At 41.6% G+C, this 19,720-nt stretch overlaps 1 protein-coding gene across 4 annotated transcripts in view; it reads left to right on the top strand.

Moving 5' to 3' along the window:
* The window catches only part of MCF2L2 (MCF.2 cell line derived transforming sequence-like 2), a 239,805-nt gene that overhangs the window by 104,864 nt on the left and 115,221 nt on the right, over nucleotides 1-19,720 (top strand). For all 4 annotated transcript variants that reach the window (XM_067034104.1, XM_067034103.1, XM_067034105.1 and 1 more), the window contains 2 exons: nucleotides 2,064-2,255; nucleotides 4,494-4,685. In XM_067034104.1, coding sequence (XP_066890205.1) covers nucleotides 2,064-2,255; nucleotides 4,494-4,685 — 384 coding nt within the window. The remainder of the gene's footprint in view (nucleotides 1-2,063; nucleotides 2,256-4,493; nucleotides 4,686-19,720) is intronic.

The following is a 19,720-nucleotide window of genomic DNA, read 5'->3' as shown; positions in this document are numbered from 1 at the left end:
CTTTCCCTCTTTTCTAGCATTCTTGACACCACAGCTGAAGTGATCCTTTCAAAAATATGAATGAGGTCCTGTTTTCGAAACCCTCCAGTGCATCCCATGTCACAATGAATAAGAGACAAAGTGTCCACAATGGCAGCAAGGCCCTCCCTGGTCAGATTCCCCTCTATCCTCTCTGATCATGTCTCCTCCTTTCCTCCTTGCTTCCTCTGCTGCGGCCACAGTAGCTTCCTCCTGCTACCTGAACGTGTCAAACATGCCCCCATCTTTCAGCCGAGTGCTGCATGGTTGTCCCTCACTTCACATCTTGGCTCCTGTGTCAAGGGTCCCCAGGACCACGCCCAGGTTTGAAGATTTGCTAGGAGAGCTCATAGGACTCAGCATATAATTATGCTATGGTTATGGTTTATTACAGTGAAAGGATACCAAGCAAAATCAGCAGAGGGAAGAGGTGCATGGGGCAAAGTCTGGAAGAGACCAGCCTTCCAAGGGTCCTTTCCCATTGGAGTCCCACAGGATGCACTTAGTGCTGCCAACTATGGCCTGCAACATCATTGTAAAATGTTGTCTGTCGGGGAAGCTCTTTAGGGGCTTAGTGCCCAGAGTTTTTGTTGGGGGCTAGTCATGTTGGTGGCCTCTGACTGGCGTATACCAGAATTCCGGAATCCCAGAAGAAGAAAGCAGATCTTCAGCATAAAACATATTGTTTGCACAAACAGTTCAGATACCATGAGCCATTCTGATTAAGGATGATAGGAACCCTCCTGACTTTCCCAGATGCCAGCTGAGGACCAACCTTGCAAGCAGGCCTTTCTAAGGACAGCAGTTTCAGGCTGCTGTGTTAACTGTTCTGCACAGCATGGCCAGCACCTTCTCAGTGAGCCCTTCTCTCACTACCCTATTTAAAATAGCAGCTCCTCCACCAGTGCTCCCCGCCCTCTTCTCCCTGTTTGATTTTTCTCCGTAGCTCTCACCGTGTAAGATATTATATTATCTACATATTTGTTTATTGCCTGTGTCTCCTACTAAAATGTAAGCTTTGTGAGGGCAGGAATTTTTGCCTGCTTTGTTTACCACCAAACCTCCAGCATGTGGACAGTGCTTGGTACATGGCAGGTCCTCAGTAATACATGATGAATGAATTAAAAACAGGAAAAACTTGGCACATGTGGTTAGAATGAAACAAGCTGTGCAGAAAGAGGGAGGAGATATAGTTGCTAAGCAGATGATATCAGAGCAGACAGGGACCTTGTGGGCTGCAGGAAATGGTTTAGACAAACATATTCCTTGGCTTCCCTGGTGGTGCAGTGGTTGGGAGTCTGCCTGCTGATGCAGGGGACATGGGTTTGTGCCCTGGTCCAGGAAGATCCCGCGTGCCGCGGAGTGGCTGGGTCTGTGAGCCATGGCTGCTGAGCCTGCACGTCCGGAGCCCGTGCTCCGCAACGGGAGAGGCCACAACAGTGAGAGGCCCGCGTGCCACCAGAAACAAAAACAAAACAAAACAAAACAACATATTTCTTAAGTCTCATGATCCCCCCATAGGGTTGCCCAAACCAGATATTTACCATTTTCTCAACCTCAGCTTACTTCCCACTCTCCTCAGGGCCACATGTTTGTCCCTTTTCCTTTTCCATTCAGTAGACAAGATAATTCAGTCTCCAATTCTGTGCAATATAATACTTCATGCTCTTCTGCCCTAGAATTTATCACAGTTGTAATAAGTTAATTATTTGTATAATTTGTTTAGTATCTGAGTTCTCCATTGAACTGAAAATTCCTGACTTGTTAACGTTATATCCTCAGTGCTTAACCCAGAACTCAACAAATATTTGAATGAATGACTTGCTCTTCTTCAGAGGGCAAATGACCCTGGACTAGGCTAGACCTCCTGGGGACCTTGAACCACCCCAGTGCTTTCCCAGGTTCCCCAGCCCCAGTCTTTGAGCCAAAAACCTGATCAGCCTCTCCGTAGCTTCCCTCCAAGTTTGGAGCACACAGTGCCAGGCAAATACCAGCCTCACCATGACCCGGCTACTGATGCTTGGCTGTGGATGTTCACTTTGTAGGAGTCCTTGGAAAAGGCCCAGCTGCTTGCAGTAATTGGGGACCAGCTCATCCAAAGCCACCACTATGCCGTGGACTCCATCAGACCCCAGTGTGCAGAGCTCAGGCACCTCTGTGATGACTTCATCAATGAAAACAAGAAAAAACACGACATTTTAGAAAAGTCCTTGGAGTTGCATAGACAGTTGGACAAGGTGAGCAAAATAAAGCTGTGAATATGATGTCTGCAAAATGTTCTGTGAAACAGTCTTAATCATACTTGCCCTCCCTGCCCCTCACAATTCCTGAGATGAGAGGATAAAGTCCTTCATGTGAAAACAGCACTCAAGCGGTGTTAAAAGCTGTACAGATTCTAAGTCATAGAGGTATTGAAGGTCAAAAATGCTCCTGTCATCCACCACATCCCATTTGAATAAACTATAGAGTCCATGTCCTCTGTGTGGACCCAGACTTAAAGAGTGTGTTTTGGCCTGGCCCTGTGGGGCATTTCATGATTCCCCATCAGGTGTAAAGAGAACCAAGCACTATAGTTGCAAAGTGCTTCTCCTCATGTAAAGGCATCAGATTGTGAATCCTTTTGAAGAAGCCTAAGTAATAACAACCATTATACACTCCTGCCATTTACTGAGCACCTACTATGTTCCTACCAGGAGCATAATTATGTCATCTATTTAATCCTGAAGACAACCTATGAGGAGGATATTAATGGCCTCATTTAACAGAGACAGAAATTGATATTCAGCATAGTTAAGTCAATGGGTCACAACATTTAGTACATGAGGTGAGCTTGCTATAATTGCAGATTTCCTGATGTACCACTCTGGAGACTCTGATTTAGTAAGTGTGGGATGATGCCCAGGAATCAGTATTTTCCTCAAGTGCGCAGGTAATTTGGTGCAAGTAGTACATGAACAACACTGAAAAACCCTGGGGTAAAAGATTGCCCAAGACCACACATGGGGTAAATAGGAGATCACAGGTTTGAAGTCAGGACTGCCAAATTCCAAACCCCAGGCTCCTTAGACTAGACAGCAACACTGTATGCAGAGTGCTCGTGGGGAGGGGGCACGGCCTCCGTTGCCCTTCAGCAGTGATCTCTGAGGCAAGTGCCAGTCAGCAGGGGCTGTGACTTCTGGAGCCTTCTCTGTCAGCTGTTCCCAGGCATCAGAGAGCTCACTGCTGTGAGTCAGCATGCACCATTTCCACAATTGTTTCTCTCTGATAGCTGGGGGCACCCGCCCAGGCTGTTTACATCATCCCACTGCCAAAGGGATTTTAGTGTCAAGGAAATAGAGCTGTTCCAGAAGCAAGTGGCTCAGAAGGGCCTGCCAGAGATAATAGCCTAACACCGATCTGTGGACTGCGTGTGTGTGTGTGTGTGTGTGTGTGTGTGTGTGTGTGTGTGTGTATGTCTCGGAGAGTGAGTAGCTGCTGTGACTCTGCAGAAGACCCCAGCTTAGTGTTTTCTGCAGATATAGGCATGATGTTTAAAGAGAAATTTTTCACAGTATATATCAAAGCATAATTTCCTATTATTTTGAAAATCCAAAAATATAGGAAGGAAGAGGAAAAAAGTTACTTATGGACACTAATTTCATTCCACTCCCCTCCTCATACCCACACAGTGGGAATCATCCATTTTTAAATATCTATGATTTTTTTGTTATTCTAAAAGGAGTACACATTCAGTGTAGGTAATTAGGGAAAGTAAAGACAAATTGAATTTGCCTGTAATTTTCCCACTTAGAGATAACTACTTTAGAGAGCTCCCTTTTGGTCTTCTTTCTCTGTACAGTTATTTTACCTAGCTTTTCAGATCACAGGGTAAATGGAAATACAGATGTACTTGCAAGGGCAGCTTTTTATCATACAAATACTCAGACAGCACAATGGCCCCTGTCTTTCTCTAAGACAAACGCTAATAAATGCAAATATGGACAGAGGACAGTGGTGTTCTTGTTAAAAGAGACATTCCCTCTCCCAGGAAGGCATGTAGGAGCCAGGCCTAAAGCCTCATTATTTACTCTGTGCTCTTGTAACCAATTAGGATGCAAGAAATTGGCCTAGTAGGTAAACCCAAAAAGCCACTGGTTGCATTTCTCTATGGTTAGACCAAACGTAGAAATACTCAACTCTCTCCTCTTAGAGATGTGGCAATTACTGTCAGTGGAGAAAAGAAGAATGCTTATATGATTTATTTTTTGACTAAGTGACTTCCTTGAAAAGTATGCAGGTGTAAAATTGATTTGGGCTTGTCCACCTCATGGTTATATTTATAGTGGTTGGACCTCTAAACTTGATGCTGTGCCATGACAATTCCTTGTTGTCTCAGAATCCTTGTAGACCCCATATGAGCTTGGACCTCCTGAGGACTATGGTGGCTGAGTTGTGGGCAGGCTAACTGCAAAGGGCACTGTGTTTCTTTCTAAAAGGTCAGCCAGTGGTGTGAAGAAGGAATCTACCTCTTGGCTTCCCAAGCTGTAGACAAGTGCCAGTCCCGAGAGGGGGTTGACATTGCCTTGACTGACATTGAGACATTCCTGGGCACAGCGAAGGAGTACCAGTTGCCCAGCCCCAACGAGTTTTACAACCAGTATGAGCTGATGCTCACTCTTGATGTAAAGGTAACGTTTCTGAGTTATTTTGATCCTGTGGTTGGGAAAGGGATGTTGGGGGACTTTGCCTGTTGCCCAAGAAAATCTATGTAGCATGTACTGAGCAGATTAACTGGCTCTTGAGCCCTCAGGTGGCCTCTTAGACTCCTGGTCTGTGCTTCCTGGCAAACTGACCCTTCATGGCCTGATTCAGATACAACGTTCACTCATTCATTTCTCTGCAAATACTTATAAGCATCTCTGATGTATTAGGCCCTGTGCTGAATGCAGAGGACACAATTATGAGCATAAATAGATGTGGTTCCATCCTTCATGGAACTTACAGTTTATGTATGAGATTAATAAATATCAAACACAAAACACAAAAATGTGTTGCAAGCTGAGACAAGTGCTCTGAAGGATGGATTCAGGGTTCTATGGGGTATGTGACAGAGGAACTTGACCTGGATTGGGCATCGGGTCAGGGAAGTTGCGTGGGAAGAGTCACTTGAGCCAAGGACAGAAAATGAGTAGAGAAGATGGGGGAGGCTTTCCAGACAGAAGGATCAGAGTGTGCAAGGCTGCAAGGCTGAAGGGAGCCTGGCACAGTGCAGAACCCAAAATTCAGAATGGCTAGAGTACAGAGAACAAGGGAAGAGTCTTTGGGGTGAGATTAGAGAGGTGTAGATGAAGTGTGGCTTCATTGGCCATATGAAGGAGTTTGGTCTTTATTCTGAGAGCTACTGAAGGATTTAAGCAGGGGAATAACTTGATCAGATTTGCATTTTGAGTGGAGCACTGTTCTGTGAAGCCAGCAGAGTTATAGATAGTATACCTTCCTCTTAGATCCACATCACCTTGTATGTACTTCTGCAGAAGGGGCTTTTTTACCTCTTTTGAGTCATGGACCCTTTTGCAAATCTGATTCACATATTTTCAGGGTTCTGCACACTCAGAATGATTGAATGGAGTTTGATGTAGGCACTGTTTACAAAGATATGGGCAGAATTTAGGAAACCTAATATGGATGGTGAAGCACCCTGGGCTATAAAGAAACAGGGAGCAGTTACCACCCCTAAGCCTGAAAGACAAAGGGGAACCCAAGAAGCACTACAACTGTGACTGTAAGAGAGGTAGCCAGTAAGATCTGTGGCCTCGGGCAGAGGAATGCAGCCACTGGTGGAGAAATATATACCCCTACTTTTCTCTCTGCCTCTCAGATTTCCTGGTGGTACATCTCACTAGCCAAATCCAGCTAAAAGCCCATGGGCATCTAGTGAGCCCATCTGATGGAGTCTGTAGAGGTCAGCTTCCTGGGACACAGAACAGTATAGAGAAAATTTAGTGGGGGAGCAGACAGGGAATACCCAGCATATATAACTTTTTATGATTAATTTTAGGGGACACCCTGAAGTCCATCCATGGATCCAGGCTAAGAGACTTTGCTCCAAAATGATACATAACAAACTGTATTCTAGTTATTTATTTTTAATGTCTGTCTTGTCTGTTACACTGGGAGCTGCAGTGAGGCAAGAGCCTCACCCATCTCTGTGTCCCTGTGCCTAGTCTGTGCCTGGTGTCCAATCCGTGTTTGCTAAACAAGTGGCAGGTGGCAGAGTGGGCCAAATACAGTGGGGCAGCTTGGTGTGGGATTGTGCCTCAGTGATGTTGTTTCCCTGACTCTTCCTAGTGAGTTTTGGTGGTAAGATGTGATCTTGAGATGGTACTGGGGGTGGTTAGGCAGGTCTACCTTCCCCTGTCATAGGGACCCTTCTACTTCCCTGCAGAGAGGACAAAGAGAAGGCCCATCTGGTGTGCGTGCTATATTGTAGACCCAGGATTGGTAGCCTCATATCATATTCCTAAAGCAGAACAGTCTCACTCAGCTCCATATCCATTAGCTCCTCAAACAAGTGTATCAGGTCAACCAGGGAGACTTGTGGCCACAGCTGCCATTTTGGCCAACATCAGCAAACTTCCTGACCACACCACCCACCAGGAAATAAATAAAACTTAATAAACCACCTCTGGGAAATAGGCAGAAACATGGAGGAAGGAGAAGACCAGAAGAAATATTTATTTTAAAAATCCAAAATGGACCCAAAAAATCCCCCAAACCCATCTTTTCTTCTTTGGTTTGGAGTAAAATTCTAGATTATAATATTTAAATATCCTGTTGTGTCAGAGTTTTGTCCACTGAGGAGTAATGACTTGGTTGTCAAAACTGGTACTCTATACATATAAAAATAATCCTAGTTATATGCATATACACACATTGGTATAGACACATGTATCTCTTGGGCAGTTGATGCCAAGCATAGAAACAATGAGACTCCTACTATCAATGAGCACACCCACCACCGAGATCTTGGTTTCTTATACCATTCTCCAATAGAAGAGAACAGGGCTCCTTGGAGAAATGTCTGTATCTAGGACTGGGAAAGGAAATATACAAAATGATCCTAGAGAGGGAGATCAAGATGGCAGAGTAGGAGGATGCAGAGCTTACCTCCCCCAACAAACACATCAAAAATACGTCTACAAGTGGAGCAATTCTCACTGGAAACAAACGAGACAGGCAGAAAGACACTTACACAACCAAAGCTGTAAGAAAGATCCACATGGAATCACGTAGAAAGGGAAGAAAAGCAATCAGGTTGGGACCACACCCCTGGGAGGGGACACAGAAGAGGAGGGGGGTTACACAGGTTCAGAGATGCTCCCTGAGGAGTGAGCAGTTTGAACCACATATTGGGTGCCCCAGCCCCAGGGTCTGACACTGGGAAGACAAGTCCCTTTAGATGGTTTAAAAACCAGTGGGATCAAACAACACATAAAAAAGATTATACACCACAATGAAATTGGATTCATCCCAGGGTCACAAGTATGGTTCAACATATGCAAATTGATCAATGTGATACACCACATCAACAAAAGAAAAGACAAAAGCCACATGATCATCTCAATAGATGCAGAAAAAGCATTTGATAAAATTCTACATCCATTCATGAGAAAAACTCTTACCAAAGTGGGTATAGAGGGAACATATCTCAACATAATAAAAGCTATTTATGACAAACCCACAGCCAACATAATACTCAATGGTGAAAAGCTGAAACCCTTCCCACTAAAATCTGAAATAAGACAAGGATGCCTGCTCTCACCACTTCTATTCAACATAGTATTGGAAGTTCTAGCCACAGCAGTCAGACAATAGAAATAAATAAAAGGTATCCAAATTGGAAAAGAAGACGTAAAATAGTCATTATATGCAGATGACATGATAACATATATAGAAAACTCTGAAGACTCCACACAAAAACTGCTAGAACTGATAAGTGAATTCAGCAAGGTAGCAACATACAAGATTAACATACAGAAATCTGTTGCATTCTGTACACTAAGAAAGGGAAAGTAAAAAAAAATCCCTTTAAAAAAATTGCATCAAAAAAACCACCAGGGCTTCCCTGGTGGCGCAGTGGTTGAGAGTCCGCCTGCCGATGCAGGGGATACGGGTTCGTGCCCCGGTACGGGAGGATCCCGCGTGCCGCGGAGCGGCTGGGCCCGTGAGCCATGGCCGCTGAGCCTGCGCGTCCGGAGCCTGTGCTCTGCAACGGGAGAGGCCACAACAGTGAGAGGCCCGCGTACCACAAAAACAAAAACAAAAACAAAAACAAAAACAAAAACAAACAAACAAAAAAAAACCACCAAACACTCAGGAATAAACCTGACCAAAGAGGTGGAAAGACTTATGTGCTGAGAACTGTAAAGCATTAATAAAAGAAATTGAAGATGATTCAAAGAAATGGAAAGATATCCCATGCTGTTGGATTGGAATAATTAATACTGTTTAAATGGCCATACTACCCAAAGTAATCTATAGATTTAATGTGATCCCTATCAAATTACCATGACTTTTTTCACAGAACTACAACAAATAATCCTAAAATTTATATGGAACTATAAAAGACCCAGAATTGCCAAAGCAATCCTGAATAAAAAGAACAAAGCAGGAGGCATAACCCTGTAGACTTCAGACAATACTGCAAAGCTACAGTAATCAAAACAGCATGGTATTTGCACAAAAACAGATGTATGGATCAATGAAACAGAATAGAGAGCCCAGAAATAAACCCACACACCTATGGTCAATTAATCTTTGACATAGGAGGCAAGAATATACAATGGAGAAAAGACAGTCTCTTCAGTCAGTGGTGTTGGGAAAGATGGACTGATGCATGTAAGTCAATGAAGTTAGAACACTCCCTCACACCATACATAAAAATAAGCTCAAAATGGCTTAAAGACTTAGATGTAAGACATGACACCATAAAACTCCTAGAAGAAAGCATAGGCAAAACATTCTCTGACATAAATTGCAGCAATGTTTTATTAGGTCAGTCTCCCAAGACAATAGAAATAAAAGCAAAAATAAACAGATGGGAGCTAATCAAACTTACAAGCTTTTGTACAGCAAAGGAAACCATAAATAAAATGAAAAGACAACCTACAGACTAGGAGAAAATATTTGCAAACAATGTGACTGACAAGGGCTTAATTTCCAAGATATACAAACAGCTCATACAATGCAATACCAAAAAACAAACGACCCAATTGAAAAATGGGCAGAAGACCTAAATAGACATTTCTCCAAAGAAGACATACAGATGGCCAAGAGGCACATGAAAAGATGCTCAGCCTTGCTAATTATCAGAGAAATGCAAATAAAAACTACAATGAGGTACCACCTCACACCAGTTAGAGTAGGCATTATTAAAAAGTCTACAAATAAAAAATGCTGGAGAGGATGTGGAGAAAAGGGAACCCTCCTACACTGTTGGTGGGAATGTATATTAGTGAATGCATTATGGAAAACAGTATGGAGGCTCCTCAAAAAACTAAAAACAGAGTTGTCATACAATCCAGCAATCCCACTCCTGGACATATATCCAGAGAAAACTCTAATTTAGAAAGATACATGCACCCCAGTGTTCATTATAGCACTATTTACAATAGCCAAGACATGAAACAACCTAAATGTCCATCGACAAATAAATGGATAAAGAAGATGTGGTATATATATATATATATATATACAATGGAATATTACTCGGCCATAAAAAAGAATGAAATAATGCCATTTGCAGCAACATGGGTGGACTTGGAGATTATCATACTAAGTGAAGTAAGTCAGAAAGAGAAAGACAAATACCATATGATATCACTTATATGTGGAATCTAAAATATGACAAATGAACTTATTTACAAAACAGAAACAGACTCATGCCAGCACACACCCCAGCCTGCACCAGGTGCCCACTCTGGCACCTCTTGTTCCAGCACTGCTCCCCTCTGGGCAAAGGTATCAATGCTGGGGGTGGGGAAGGGGAGAGCACACACTTAGAACCAGCTTGGACCCAGCCCTCAGGACCTCTGTTCCAGCAATTTGGGATCCGACCCTGCACCCAACAGGGCAGTGATGGCCACTGAGCAGAGGGGATGTCCTGCCTCACACCTGGCCCTGGCTTCAGCCCCTCCTTCTCCAGCCCCACCACCTACCAAGATGCTAGCTGCCAGCACACCCTGAGAAAAGATGTGACTTGTGCTCATGTCAGATCCAGCTCTCCCATCAAAGCTACTGGGCACATGCAGACTGTAGGGATGCTCCCACAGAGGACAACCCTTCAAGACCAGGATAGATAACTGTTTCACCTAATTTCATAAAGACAGAAAAAGTTAAGCAGAATAGGAAGACAGAGAAATTTGTTTCAAATGAAAGAACAAGGAAAAAACCCTGAAAAAACAACTAATGAAAGAGATAAATAATTTACCAGGTAAATAGTTCCAAGCATTAGTAATAATAATGCTAACTGAACTAGGGGAAAAAAATAGATGAACACAGTGGGAATATTAAGAAGGAACTAGAGAGCTTCCCTGGTGGCACAGTGGTTAAGAATCCGCCTGCTACTGCAGGAGACATGGGTTCAAGCCTTGGCCCGGGAAGATCCCACATACCACAGAGCAACGAAGCCCATGCACCACAACTACTGAGCCTGCACTCTAGAGCCTGCAAGCCACAACTACTGAAACCCGCATGCCTAGAGCCCATGCCCTGCAACAAGAGAAGCCACCGCAATGAGAAGCCTGTGCACCGCAATGAAGAGGAGCCCCCACTTGCTACAACTAGAGAAAGTCTGCGTGCAGCAACGAAGACCCAACACAGCCAAAAATAAATAAATAAATAAATAAAATGTATTTTTTAAAAAAAGAAGGAACTAGAAAATATAAAAAAAAAGAACCAGTCACAACTGAAGAATACAATAACTGAAATGAAAAACACACTAGATGGAATTAACAATGGACTAGGTGATACAGAAGAACACATAAATTGTCTGGAAGATAGAATAATGGAAATCACCCAATCAGAGCAGCAGAAAGAAAAAGAAATTTTAAAAAGGAGAATAGATTAAGTGACCTCTAGAACAACATCAAGAATACCTGCATTCGCATTATAGGGGTCCCAGAAGGAAAAGAGAGAGAGAGAAAGGGATTGAAAATGTATTTGATGAAATTATGGCTGAAGACGTCCCAAACCTGAGGAAGGAAACAGATATCCACGTACAGGAAGCAAAGAGGATCCCGAACAAGTTGAACCCAAAGAGACCTACATTAAGATATCATGATTAAAATGGTAAAAGTTAAAGAGAGAATTCTAAAGGCAGCAAGAGAAAAACAAAGAATGATATACAAGGGAACCCTCATAAGGCTATCAGCTGATTTTTCTAAAGACACTTTGCAGGCCAGAAAGGATTGGCCATGATATATTTAAAGTGCTGAAAGGGGAAAACCTACCATGCAGGATATTCTACACAGCAAGATTATCTTTTAGAGATAAAGAACTTCTCAGATGAGCAAAAACTAAGAGTTCATCGATACTAAATGGACCCTAAAAGAAATGTTAAAGGGACATCTCTAAATGGAAAGAAAAGGCTGCAAGAAGAAGTAAGAATCTATAGGAAAGGAGAAATCCCAATAGTAAAGGCAAATATATAGTAAACGCTGTGGATGAATCATTTAAATAAACTAGTATGAAGATTAAAAGACAAAAAAAATTATAAAATCAACTATAGGGCTTCCCTGGTGGCGCAGTGGTTGAGAATCCGCCTGCCGATGCAGGGGACACGGGTTCGTGCCCCGGTCCGGGAAGATCCCACATGCCGCAGAGCGGCTGGGCCCGTGAGCCATGGCCGCTGAGCCTGCGCGTCCGGAGCCTGCGCTCCGCAATGGGAGAGGCCACAACAGTGAGAGGCCCGCGTACCACAAAAAAAAAAAAAAAAAAAAAAATCAACTATAACTACAATAAACAGTGAAAGGGTACACATGAAGATGTAAAATATGACATCAAAAACATGGGGAAGGGAAATTTTAAAAATGTAGCTCTTTTAGAATGTGTTTGAACTTAAATGAGTATACCAGTTTAAAACAAGTAATTATAGTTACCGGTCAACATAGAATGAACCCCATAGTAACCACAAATCAAAACCTACAATAGAAACACAAAAACCTGAGAGAAAAGAACACAAGCATTCCACTAAAGAAAATCATGAAACCACAAGGTAAGAAACTAAAAGAAGGAAAGAACAGAGAAGAACTACAAAAAGAACCAGAAAACAAGTAACAAAATGGCAACAAGTACAAAGATGTCAATAATTATTTTAAATGTCGATGGACTAAATGCTCCAATCAAAAGACATAGAATGGCTGATCAGATAAAAAAAAGAATAAGACCTCTCTATAGGTGGCTTACAAGAGATTCACTTCAGAGCTAAAGACACACAGACTGAAAGTAAGAGGATGGAAAATGATATTTTGTACAAATGGAAACAAGAAAGCGAAGGTAGCAGTATCAGACAAAATGGACTTTAAAACAAAGTCTATAACAAAGGACAAAGAAGGGCATTGTAAAATGATAAAAGGATCAAGAATATACAAGGGATATAACACTCATTAACATATATGTATCTAGCATAGGAAAACCTAAATATATAAAGCAAATATTAACAGACATAAAGAGAGAGTCCCACAATAATACAATAATAGTAGGTGACTTTAACACCCCACTCATATCAATGGACAAAACATCCAGACAGAAAAATCAATAAGGAAACAATACTCTTAAATGGTATATTAGACCAGTTGGACTTAATAGATAGCCAGAGGACATTCTATCCAAAAACAGCAGAATATACATTCTTTTCAAAGTGCACATGGAATGTTCTCCAGGATAGGTCACATGCCAGGCTACAAAACAATTCTCAACACATTTAAGAGGATAGAAATTATATCAAGCGATTTTTCTGACCACAGATATATGAAACTAGAAATCAATTACAGGAAGAAAATGGGAAGAACACAAACATGTATAGACTAAACAACATGCTACTAAAAAACCAATGAGTCAATGAAGAAATCAAAGAGGAAATTAGAAGATACCTCAAGACAAGTGGAAATAAAAACACAACTTTCCAAAATCTATGGCATGCAGCAAAAGCAGTTTTAAGAGTTTATAATGATACAGGACTACCTCAAGAAACAAGAAAAATCTCAAACAACCTAACCTGGCATCTAAAGGAATTAGATAAAGATGAACAAAGCCCAAAGTCTGCAGAAGGAAGGAAGTAATAAAGATCAGAGAAGAAATAAATAAAATAGAGACCAAAAAGCAATAGAAAAGATCAGTGAAACCAAGAGCTAGTTTTTTGAAAAGATAAACAAAATTTAAAAGCCTTTATCTAGGCTCATCAAGAAAAAAGAGAGAGAGGACCCAAGTTAACAAAATAAGAAATGAAAGAGGAGAAATAACAACCAATATCACAGAAATACAAAAATAAAATCATAATAGTATATACTGCAAACAGTTATATGCTAACAAATTGGACAACCTAGAAGAAATGGATAAATTTCTAGAAGCATACAATCTTCAAAGACTGAATCAGAAAGGAATAGACAATCTGGACAGACCAATCACTAGTAGTGAAACTGAATTTGTAATAAAAATAAACTCCCATCAAACAAAAGTCCAGGACTGGATGGCTTCACAAGGGAATTCTACCAAACATCTAAAGAAGAGAAAATACCTATCCTTCTCAAACTATTCCAAAAAAAATTGAAGAAGAGGGAGCACTCCCAAATTCATTCTATGAAGCCACCATTACCCTGATATTAAAACCAGACAAAGACACCACAAAAAAAGGAAATTACAGGCCAATATCTCTGATGAATATAGATGCAAAACTCCTCAACAAAATATTAGTGAACTGAATTCAACAATATATAAAAAAGGATTATACACCATGGTCAAGTGGGATTAATTCCAGGGATACAAGGATAGTTCCAGATGTGCAAATCAATCAATGTGATAGCCACATTAACAAAAGGAAGGATAAAAATCACATGATCACCTCAATAGACACAGAAAAAGCATTTGACAAAATTCAACATCCATTCATGATAAAAATTCTCTTCGAATTTGGTACAGAGGGAACATATCTCAACATGTTAAAGGCTATTTTTGAGATTGGCCAAGATAGCAGATTAGAAAGATGCTGAGCTCACCTCCTCTCATGATCACACAAAAATCAGAGCTATTTGTAGATAACCATTGAATGAAAAAGACCAGAACCTACAAAAAATGATCTTGTACAACTAAAGACATAAAGAAGGAACCACAACAAGATGGGTAGAAGGGGCAAACTCACAATATAATCAAGTCCTATACCCCCAGGTGGGTGACCCACAAGGTGGAGAATAATTATATTGCAGTTTCTCCCACAGAAATGAGAGTTCTGAGCCCTATGACAGGCTCCCCAGCCCAGGGATCCTGCACTGGGAAGAGGAACCCCCAGGGCATTTGGCTTTGAAGGTCAGCAGGGCTTAATTTAGGGAGTTTCACAGGACCAGGGGAAGTAAAGACTTCATTCTTAAAGGGCACACACAAAATCCTACATGCTCTGGGACCCAGGGCAAAAGCAGTAATTTGATAGGAGCCTGACCCACCTGCTGGTCTTGGAGTCTCTGGAGAGGTGGAGGGCAGCTGCGGCTCACCCTGGGCACATAGACACTGGCTGCAACCATGCTTGGGAGTTCCTTCTACCACTGGACACTGTTGTGGATGGGCATCATTGTGGTACCCTTCCTCTAGCTCTTTAGCACCAAGACCTGACCCCACTCAAGAGCATGTAGGCACCAGTGCTGGGACTGGCCAAGCAAACTGGGTGGTGACTCAGCCCCACCCAGGAGCAGACAGGCTACCTAAAGACTTCCTGAGCACACAACCACCTCTAGACATCCTCTAGACATGGCCTTGACTATCAGAGGGCCAAGGCCCAGCTCCCTCTACCGGCGGGCAGGCACCTGCCCTGCCCTCCAGGAAGTCTGCTCAACATCACCAATTATTAGAGAAATGCAAATCAAAACTACAGTGAGGTACCAGCTCACACCAGTCAGAATAGCCATCATCAAAAAGTCTACCAATAACATAATGCTGGAGAGGTTGTGGAGTAAAGGGAACCCTCCTACACTGTTGGTGGGAATGTAAGTTGGTACAGCCAGTATGGAGAACAGTATGGAGGTTCCTCAGAAAACTAAAAATAGAACTACCATGTGATACAGCAATCCCACTCCTGGGAATATACCTGGACAGAACTCTAATTCGGAAAGATACATGCATCCCTATGTTCATAGCGGCAGTATTCACAATAGCCAAAACATGGAAACAACCTGAATGTCCATGGACAGATGAATAGATAAAGATGTGGTACATATAGACAATGGAATACTACTCAACCATAAAAAATGGAATAATGCCATTTGCAGCAACATAGATGCAGCTAGAGATTATCATACTAAGTGAAGTAAGTCAGAAAGAGAAAGAGAAATATGACATTCTCGTATATGTGGAATCTAAAATATGGCACAAATGAACCTATCTACAAAACAGAAACAGACTCACAGACATAGAGAACAGACTTGTGGTTGCCAAGGGGGAGTGGGGAGGGAGAGAGATGGACTGAGAGTTTGGGGTTGTTAGATGCAAACTATTACATTTAGAATGGGTAAACAACAAGGGCTTACTGTATCTCACAGGGAAGTATATTCAGTATCCTGGGATAAACCATAATGGAAAATAATGTAAAAAAGAGTGTCTCTATGTGGATAACTGAGTCACTTTGCTGTACAGCAGAGATTGCTACAACATTGTAATCAACTCTACTTCAATTTTTTTATGAAGACATTCAAACTGAAGATAATGGAGATAATGGAACTCATATACACTGTTAGTGGAAATGTAAATTGGTGCCACCACTGTGGAAAACAGTGTGGAGTTTCCTCAAAAAATTAAAAATAGAACTTCCATATGATCCAGCAATTCTACTCCTGGGTATATGCCCAAAGAAAATGAAAGCACTAATTTGAAAAGATACAATGCACACCGATGTGCATAGCACTGTTATTTATAATAGCCAAGACATGGAAGCAGCCTAAGTGCCCATCAACAGATGAATGGATAAAGAAAAGTATATAACGCTGTGTATATATACAGTGTATATATATGTGATTGATACATATACCTATATATATATTCTACTATATATATATATATAGGTATATATGTGTGTGTGTGTGTGTGTGTATATATATATATATATATATATATATATATAGTGGGATATTACCCAGCCATTAAAAAGAATGAAATTCTAGGGCTTCCCTGGTGGTGCAGTGGTTGGGAGTCTGCCTGCCCATGCAGGGGACACGGGTTCGTGCCCCGGTCCGGGAGGATCCCAAATGCCGCAGAGCAGCTGGGCCCGTGAGCCATGGCTGCTGAGCCTGCGCATCTGGAGCCTGTGCTCCACAATGGGAGAGGCCACAATAGTGAGAGGCCAGTGAACCACAAAAAAAAAAAAAAAAAAAAAAAGAAATTCTGCCATTTGCAATAATGTAGATGGACCTAGAGTGCATTATGCTTAGTGAAATGTCAGACAGAGAAAGACAAATACTCTGTGTTACCACTTGTATGTGGAATCTAAAAAATAAAACAAATGAAGGAATATAACAAAACGGAAACAGACTCACAGATATGAAGAACAAACAAGTGATTACCAGTGGGAGAGGGAAGGAGAGAGGGCAAGATAGGGGTAAAGGATTAAGAGGTACAAACTATTATGTATAAAATAAATAAGCTACAATGTTATATGTACAGCACAGGGAATATAGCCAATATTTTATAATTACTTTAAATAGAGTATAATCTATAAAAATACTGAATCACTCTGTTGTATACTTGAAATGAATATAATATTATAAATCAACTATACTTCATTTTTTTAAAAAAAAGATGATCCCAGAGCATCTTATAGTGCCAGAAAGCAAGGAACTGCTCAAAACAAAACAAAACAAACCACAATGATGGGACATAGGAGGCAATTGAAAGAGCTCCCTGTGACCAATGCTGGAACAATTTGAGCAACAAAATTCATAAAGTAATACTGGATTACAACTCAAAGTATAAAGTAGATATCATGAATCCATTGTGATATAAATACATGATGGAATAAATGAATAAATGGAGGAAAGGAAACTAATCTCCCATACAGAAGAATTCCAAGTTATTTATGTAGGTACTCTGGCCTCCAGGAGATGGAGCATAACTCCCCACTCCTTAAGTGTGGGTTGCCCATAATGACTTTCTTCCAAAGAGTACAGTGTGGGAAGGAAGAAATAAAAGAGTGACTGTACAGTGGAGAAACTTAACAAATACTATCTCAGCCAGGTGATCAAGGTCAACATCAAGAGTCTAAAGTCATATAGATAGTGTGTACTCTTGATATGGTGTGATGAAAATGACACTTTATTTCTGTGGTCTTCCACCCCAAAACCCCATAACTCCAGTCTAATCATGAGTAAAACATCATATAAATCCCAACTGAGGCACATTCTACAAAATACCTGACCAATAATCCTCAAAACAGTCAAGTTCATCAAAAAACAGGAAAAGTTGAGAAACTGTCATAGCCAACAAGAGCCTAAGAAGTCATGACAACTAAATGTAATGTGGTATCCTGGGAGGGGGGAAAGGTACATTAGGTAAAAACTAAGAAAATCTAAGCATAGATTTTATTTAATAATAAAAGTAATGTATCAGTATTGGTTCATTAATTGTAACAAATGTACCATACTAACATAAGATGTTAATCATAGGGGAAATTGAATGTGGTGTATATGGGAACTCTCTGTACTATTTTGCAATTTTTCTGTAAATCTAAAACTATTCTAAAAAATAAAATTTCTATCTCAAGAACAGGTACTCTATGTCTAAATGATTGAGTCTGTTACATTTAAGACACAGTGATGATCAAAACGACATCAGCAGTTAAACTGTTGTTATAGCAGCCGTCCTGTCTCTGCCTGAGGCTCTTCAAAGTGTTTTTTCCTAATACATTGCAATTGTGCTATCCTCTTAGTGCTGCTGTTTTGATTTTTCTCCCTCATTCACTTTCACCACCCAGTCCAGGGAATTAAACAATCTCAGCAAACAGCAAAATTTGATTCTTCAAATATTCTTGGGTACCCGGTTTGCCCTTTATTCTGGGAATCAACAATGAAAGTCACAGTCCCTGTATCAAAGTGCTGGTAGTTTGATGGAAGACAAACATGTCCCCAGTAAATGCTTCTTAGTCCAAGAGCAGATAGAATGGAAGGGAGTGTGAGGCACATAGAGGAGGCATTGGTCAGCTCAGCCGGGGGAGGCCAGGGTGTTCATAGGAGAGGATGCCTAAATTTGGTCTGGAAGACTAGGTAGCGGTTTTCAGGGAACACAAAGTGGAGGGAGGGGACCTCAGCAGAAGGAACAGAGGTGCAAAGGCAGAGAGGCTGGAAACGAGTATTAGGGAAACTGGCGCATCTGGAGGCTGGAGTGTGAAAGATGGGTACTGGCAGGTGGGAGACTGGAGGGAGACCAGGGTCAAGTCATGAAGAGCTGAGAGCTCCTGAATGAGGAGTCTGGACTTTATCCTGATGCAGCAGAGAGTCCCTGCAGGGCTTTTAAACAGGGAAGTTATATGATCATATTTAATTTTTGAAAAATAATTCTGATTGTGGTATGGAGAATGGATTTGCAAGTAAAAAGAGGAAAGAGGGGAATGCAACGGTTAATCTTGCACTACCTCCCCCTCATCTGAGTTTAGGAATTTAGGGTCTCTTCTGACTGCCTCATTATTTCCAGAGTTCACCCTGGGGTCTCAAGAGAAAGCTGCAAAAGGGCAAAGGTGATCCAAGTCCTGTCTAGCCCGAGTGGTGAGTCACTGGGCTCTAGCATGTAACACTGACCTCATACCAGGGCTGTCCCCCACACAGCACCAATTTGACAATCATTCATTGAGTCAGATTTCTTGATCTTTGAGCAGCAATTAACACCCATGTCTCAGTTTCCTCAAGCTCATCACTGGACCAGAAGGGCAGAGTAGTAGTGTCTTATCACCATACCCCCAGAAATACATCATCCTGACATAAGGGAATTTGGCTTTTTGGGGGACTTGGACTCATAGCTGTGTAATGAGAACCTTTAGTCCACGGCACAACTGAGCTTCCTGAGGCCAGAGGCACATTCTCTGAAGTGACCTTTTAGACACAGACTCTGAGTAGGGGTCAGCAGACTACAGCCTGTAGGCCAAAGCTGCTCGCTACCTATTTCTGTAAACCAAGTTTTATCAGAACACAGCTGCTGTCTTTCATTTATGTATTATCTATCATGTACGGCTGCTTTTATGCTAAGACAGCCAAGTTCGGCAGATTCGACAGAGACCAGATGGTCTGCAAAGCCTGAAATATTTACTATTTGATCCTTTACAGAAAAATTGCCAACCCCTGGTCTAGATCGTCACTTTGCAATAGAAATATAATGCAGGACTTCCCAGGTGGCACAGTGGTTAAGAATCCACCTGCCAATGCAGGGGACATGGGTTCAAGCCCTGGTCCGGGAAGATCCCACATGCCATGGAGCAACT

This window comes from Kogia breviceps, chromosome 5 (assembly GCF_026419965.1).
Source record: "Kogia breviceps isolate mKogBre1 chromosome 5, mKogBre1 haplotype 1, whole genome shotgun sequence".
NCBI lineage: Eukaryota > Metazoa > Chordata > Mammalia > Artiodactyla > Physeteridae > Kogia > Kogia breviceps.
Note: the sequence above shows the minus strand (reverse complement) of the source record. Positions and strands in the feature narration are given on the sequence as shown.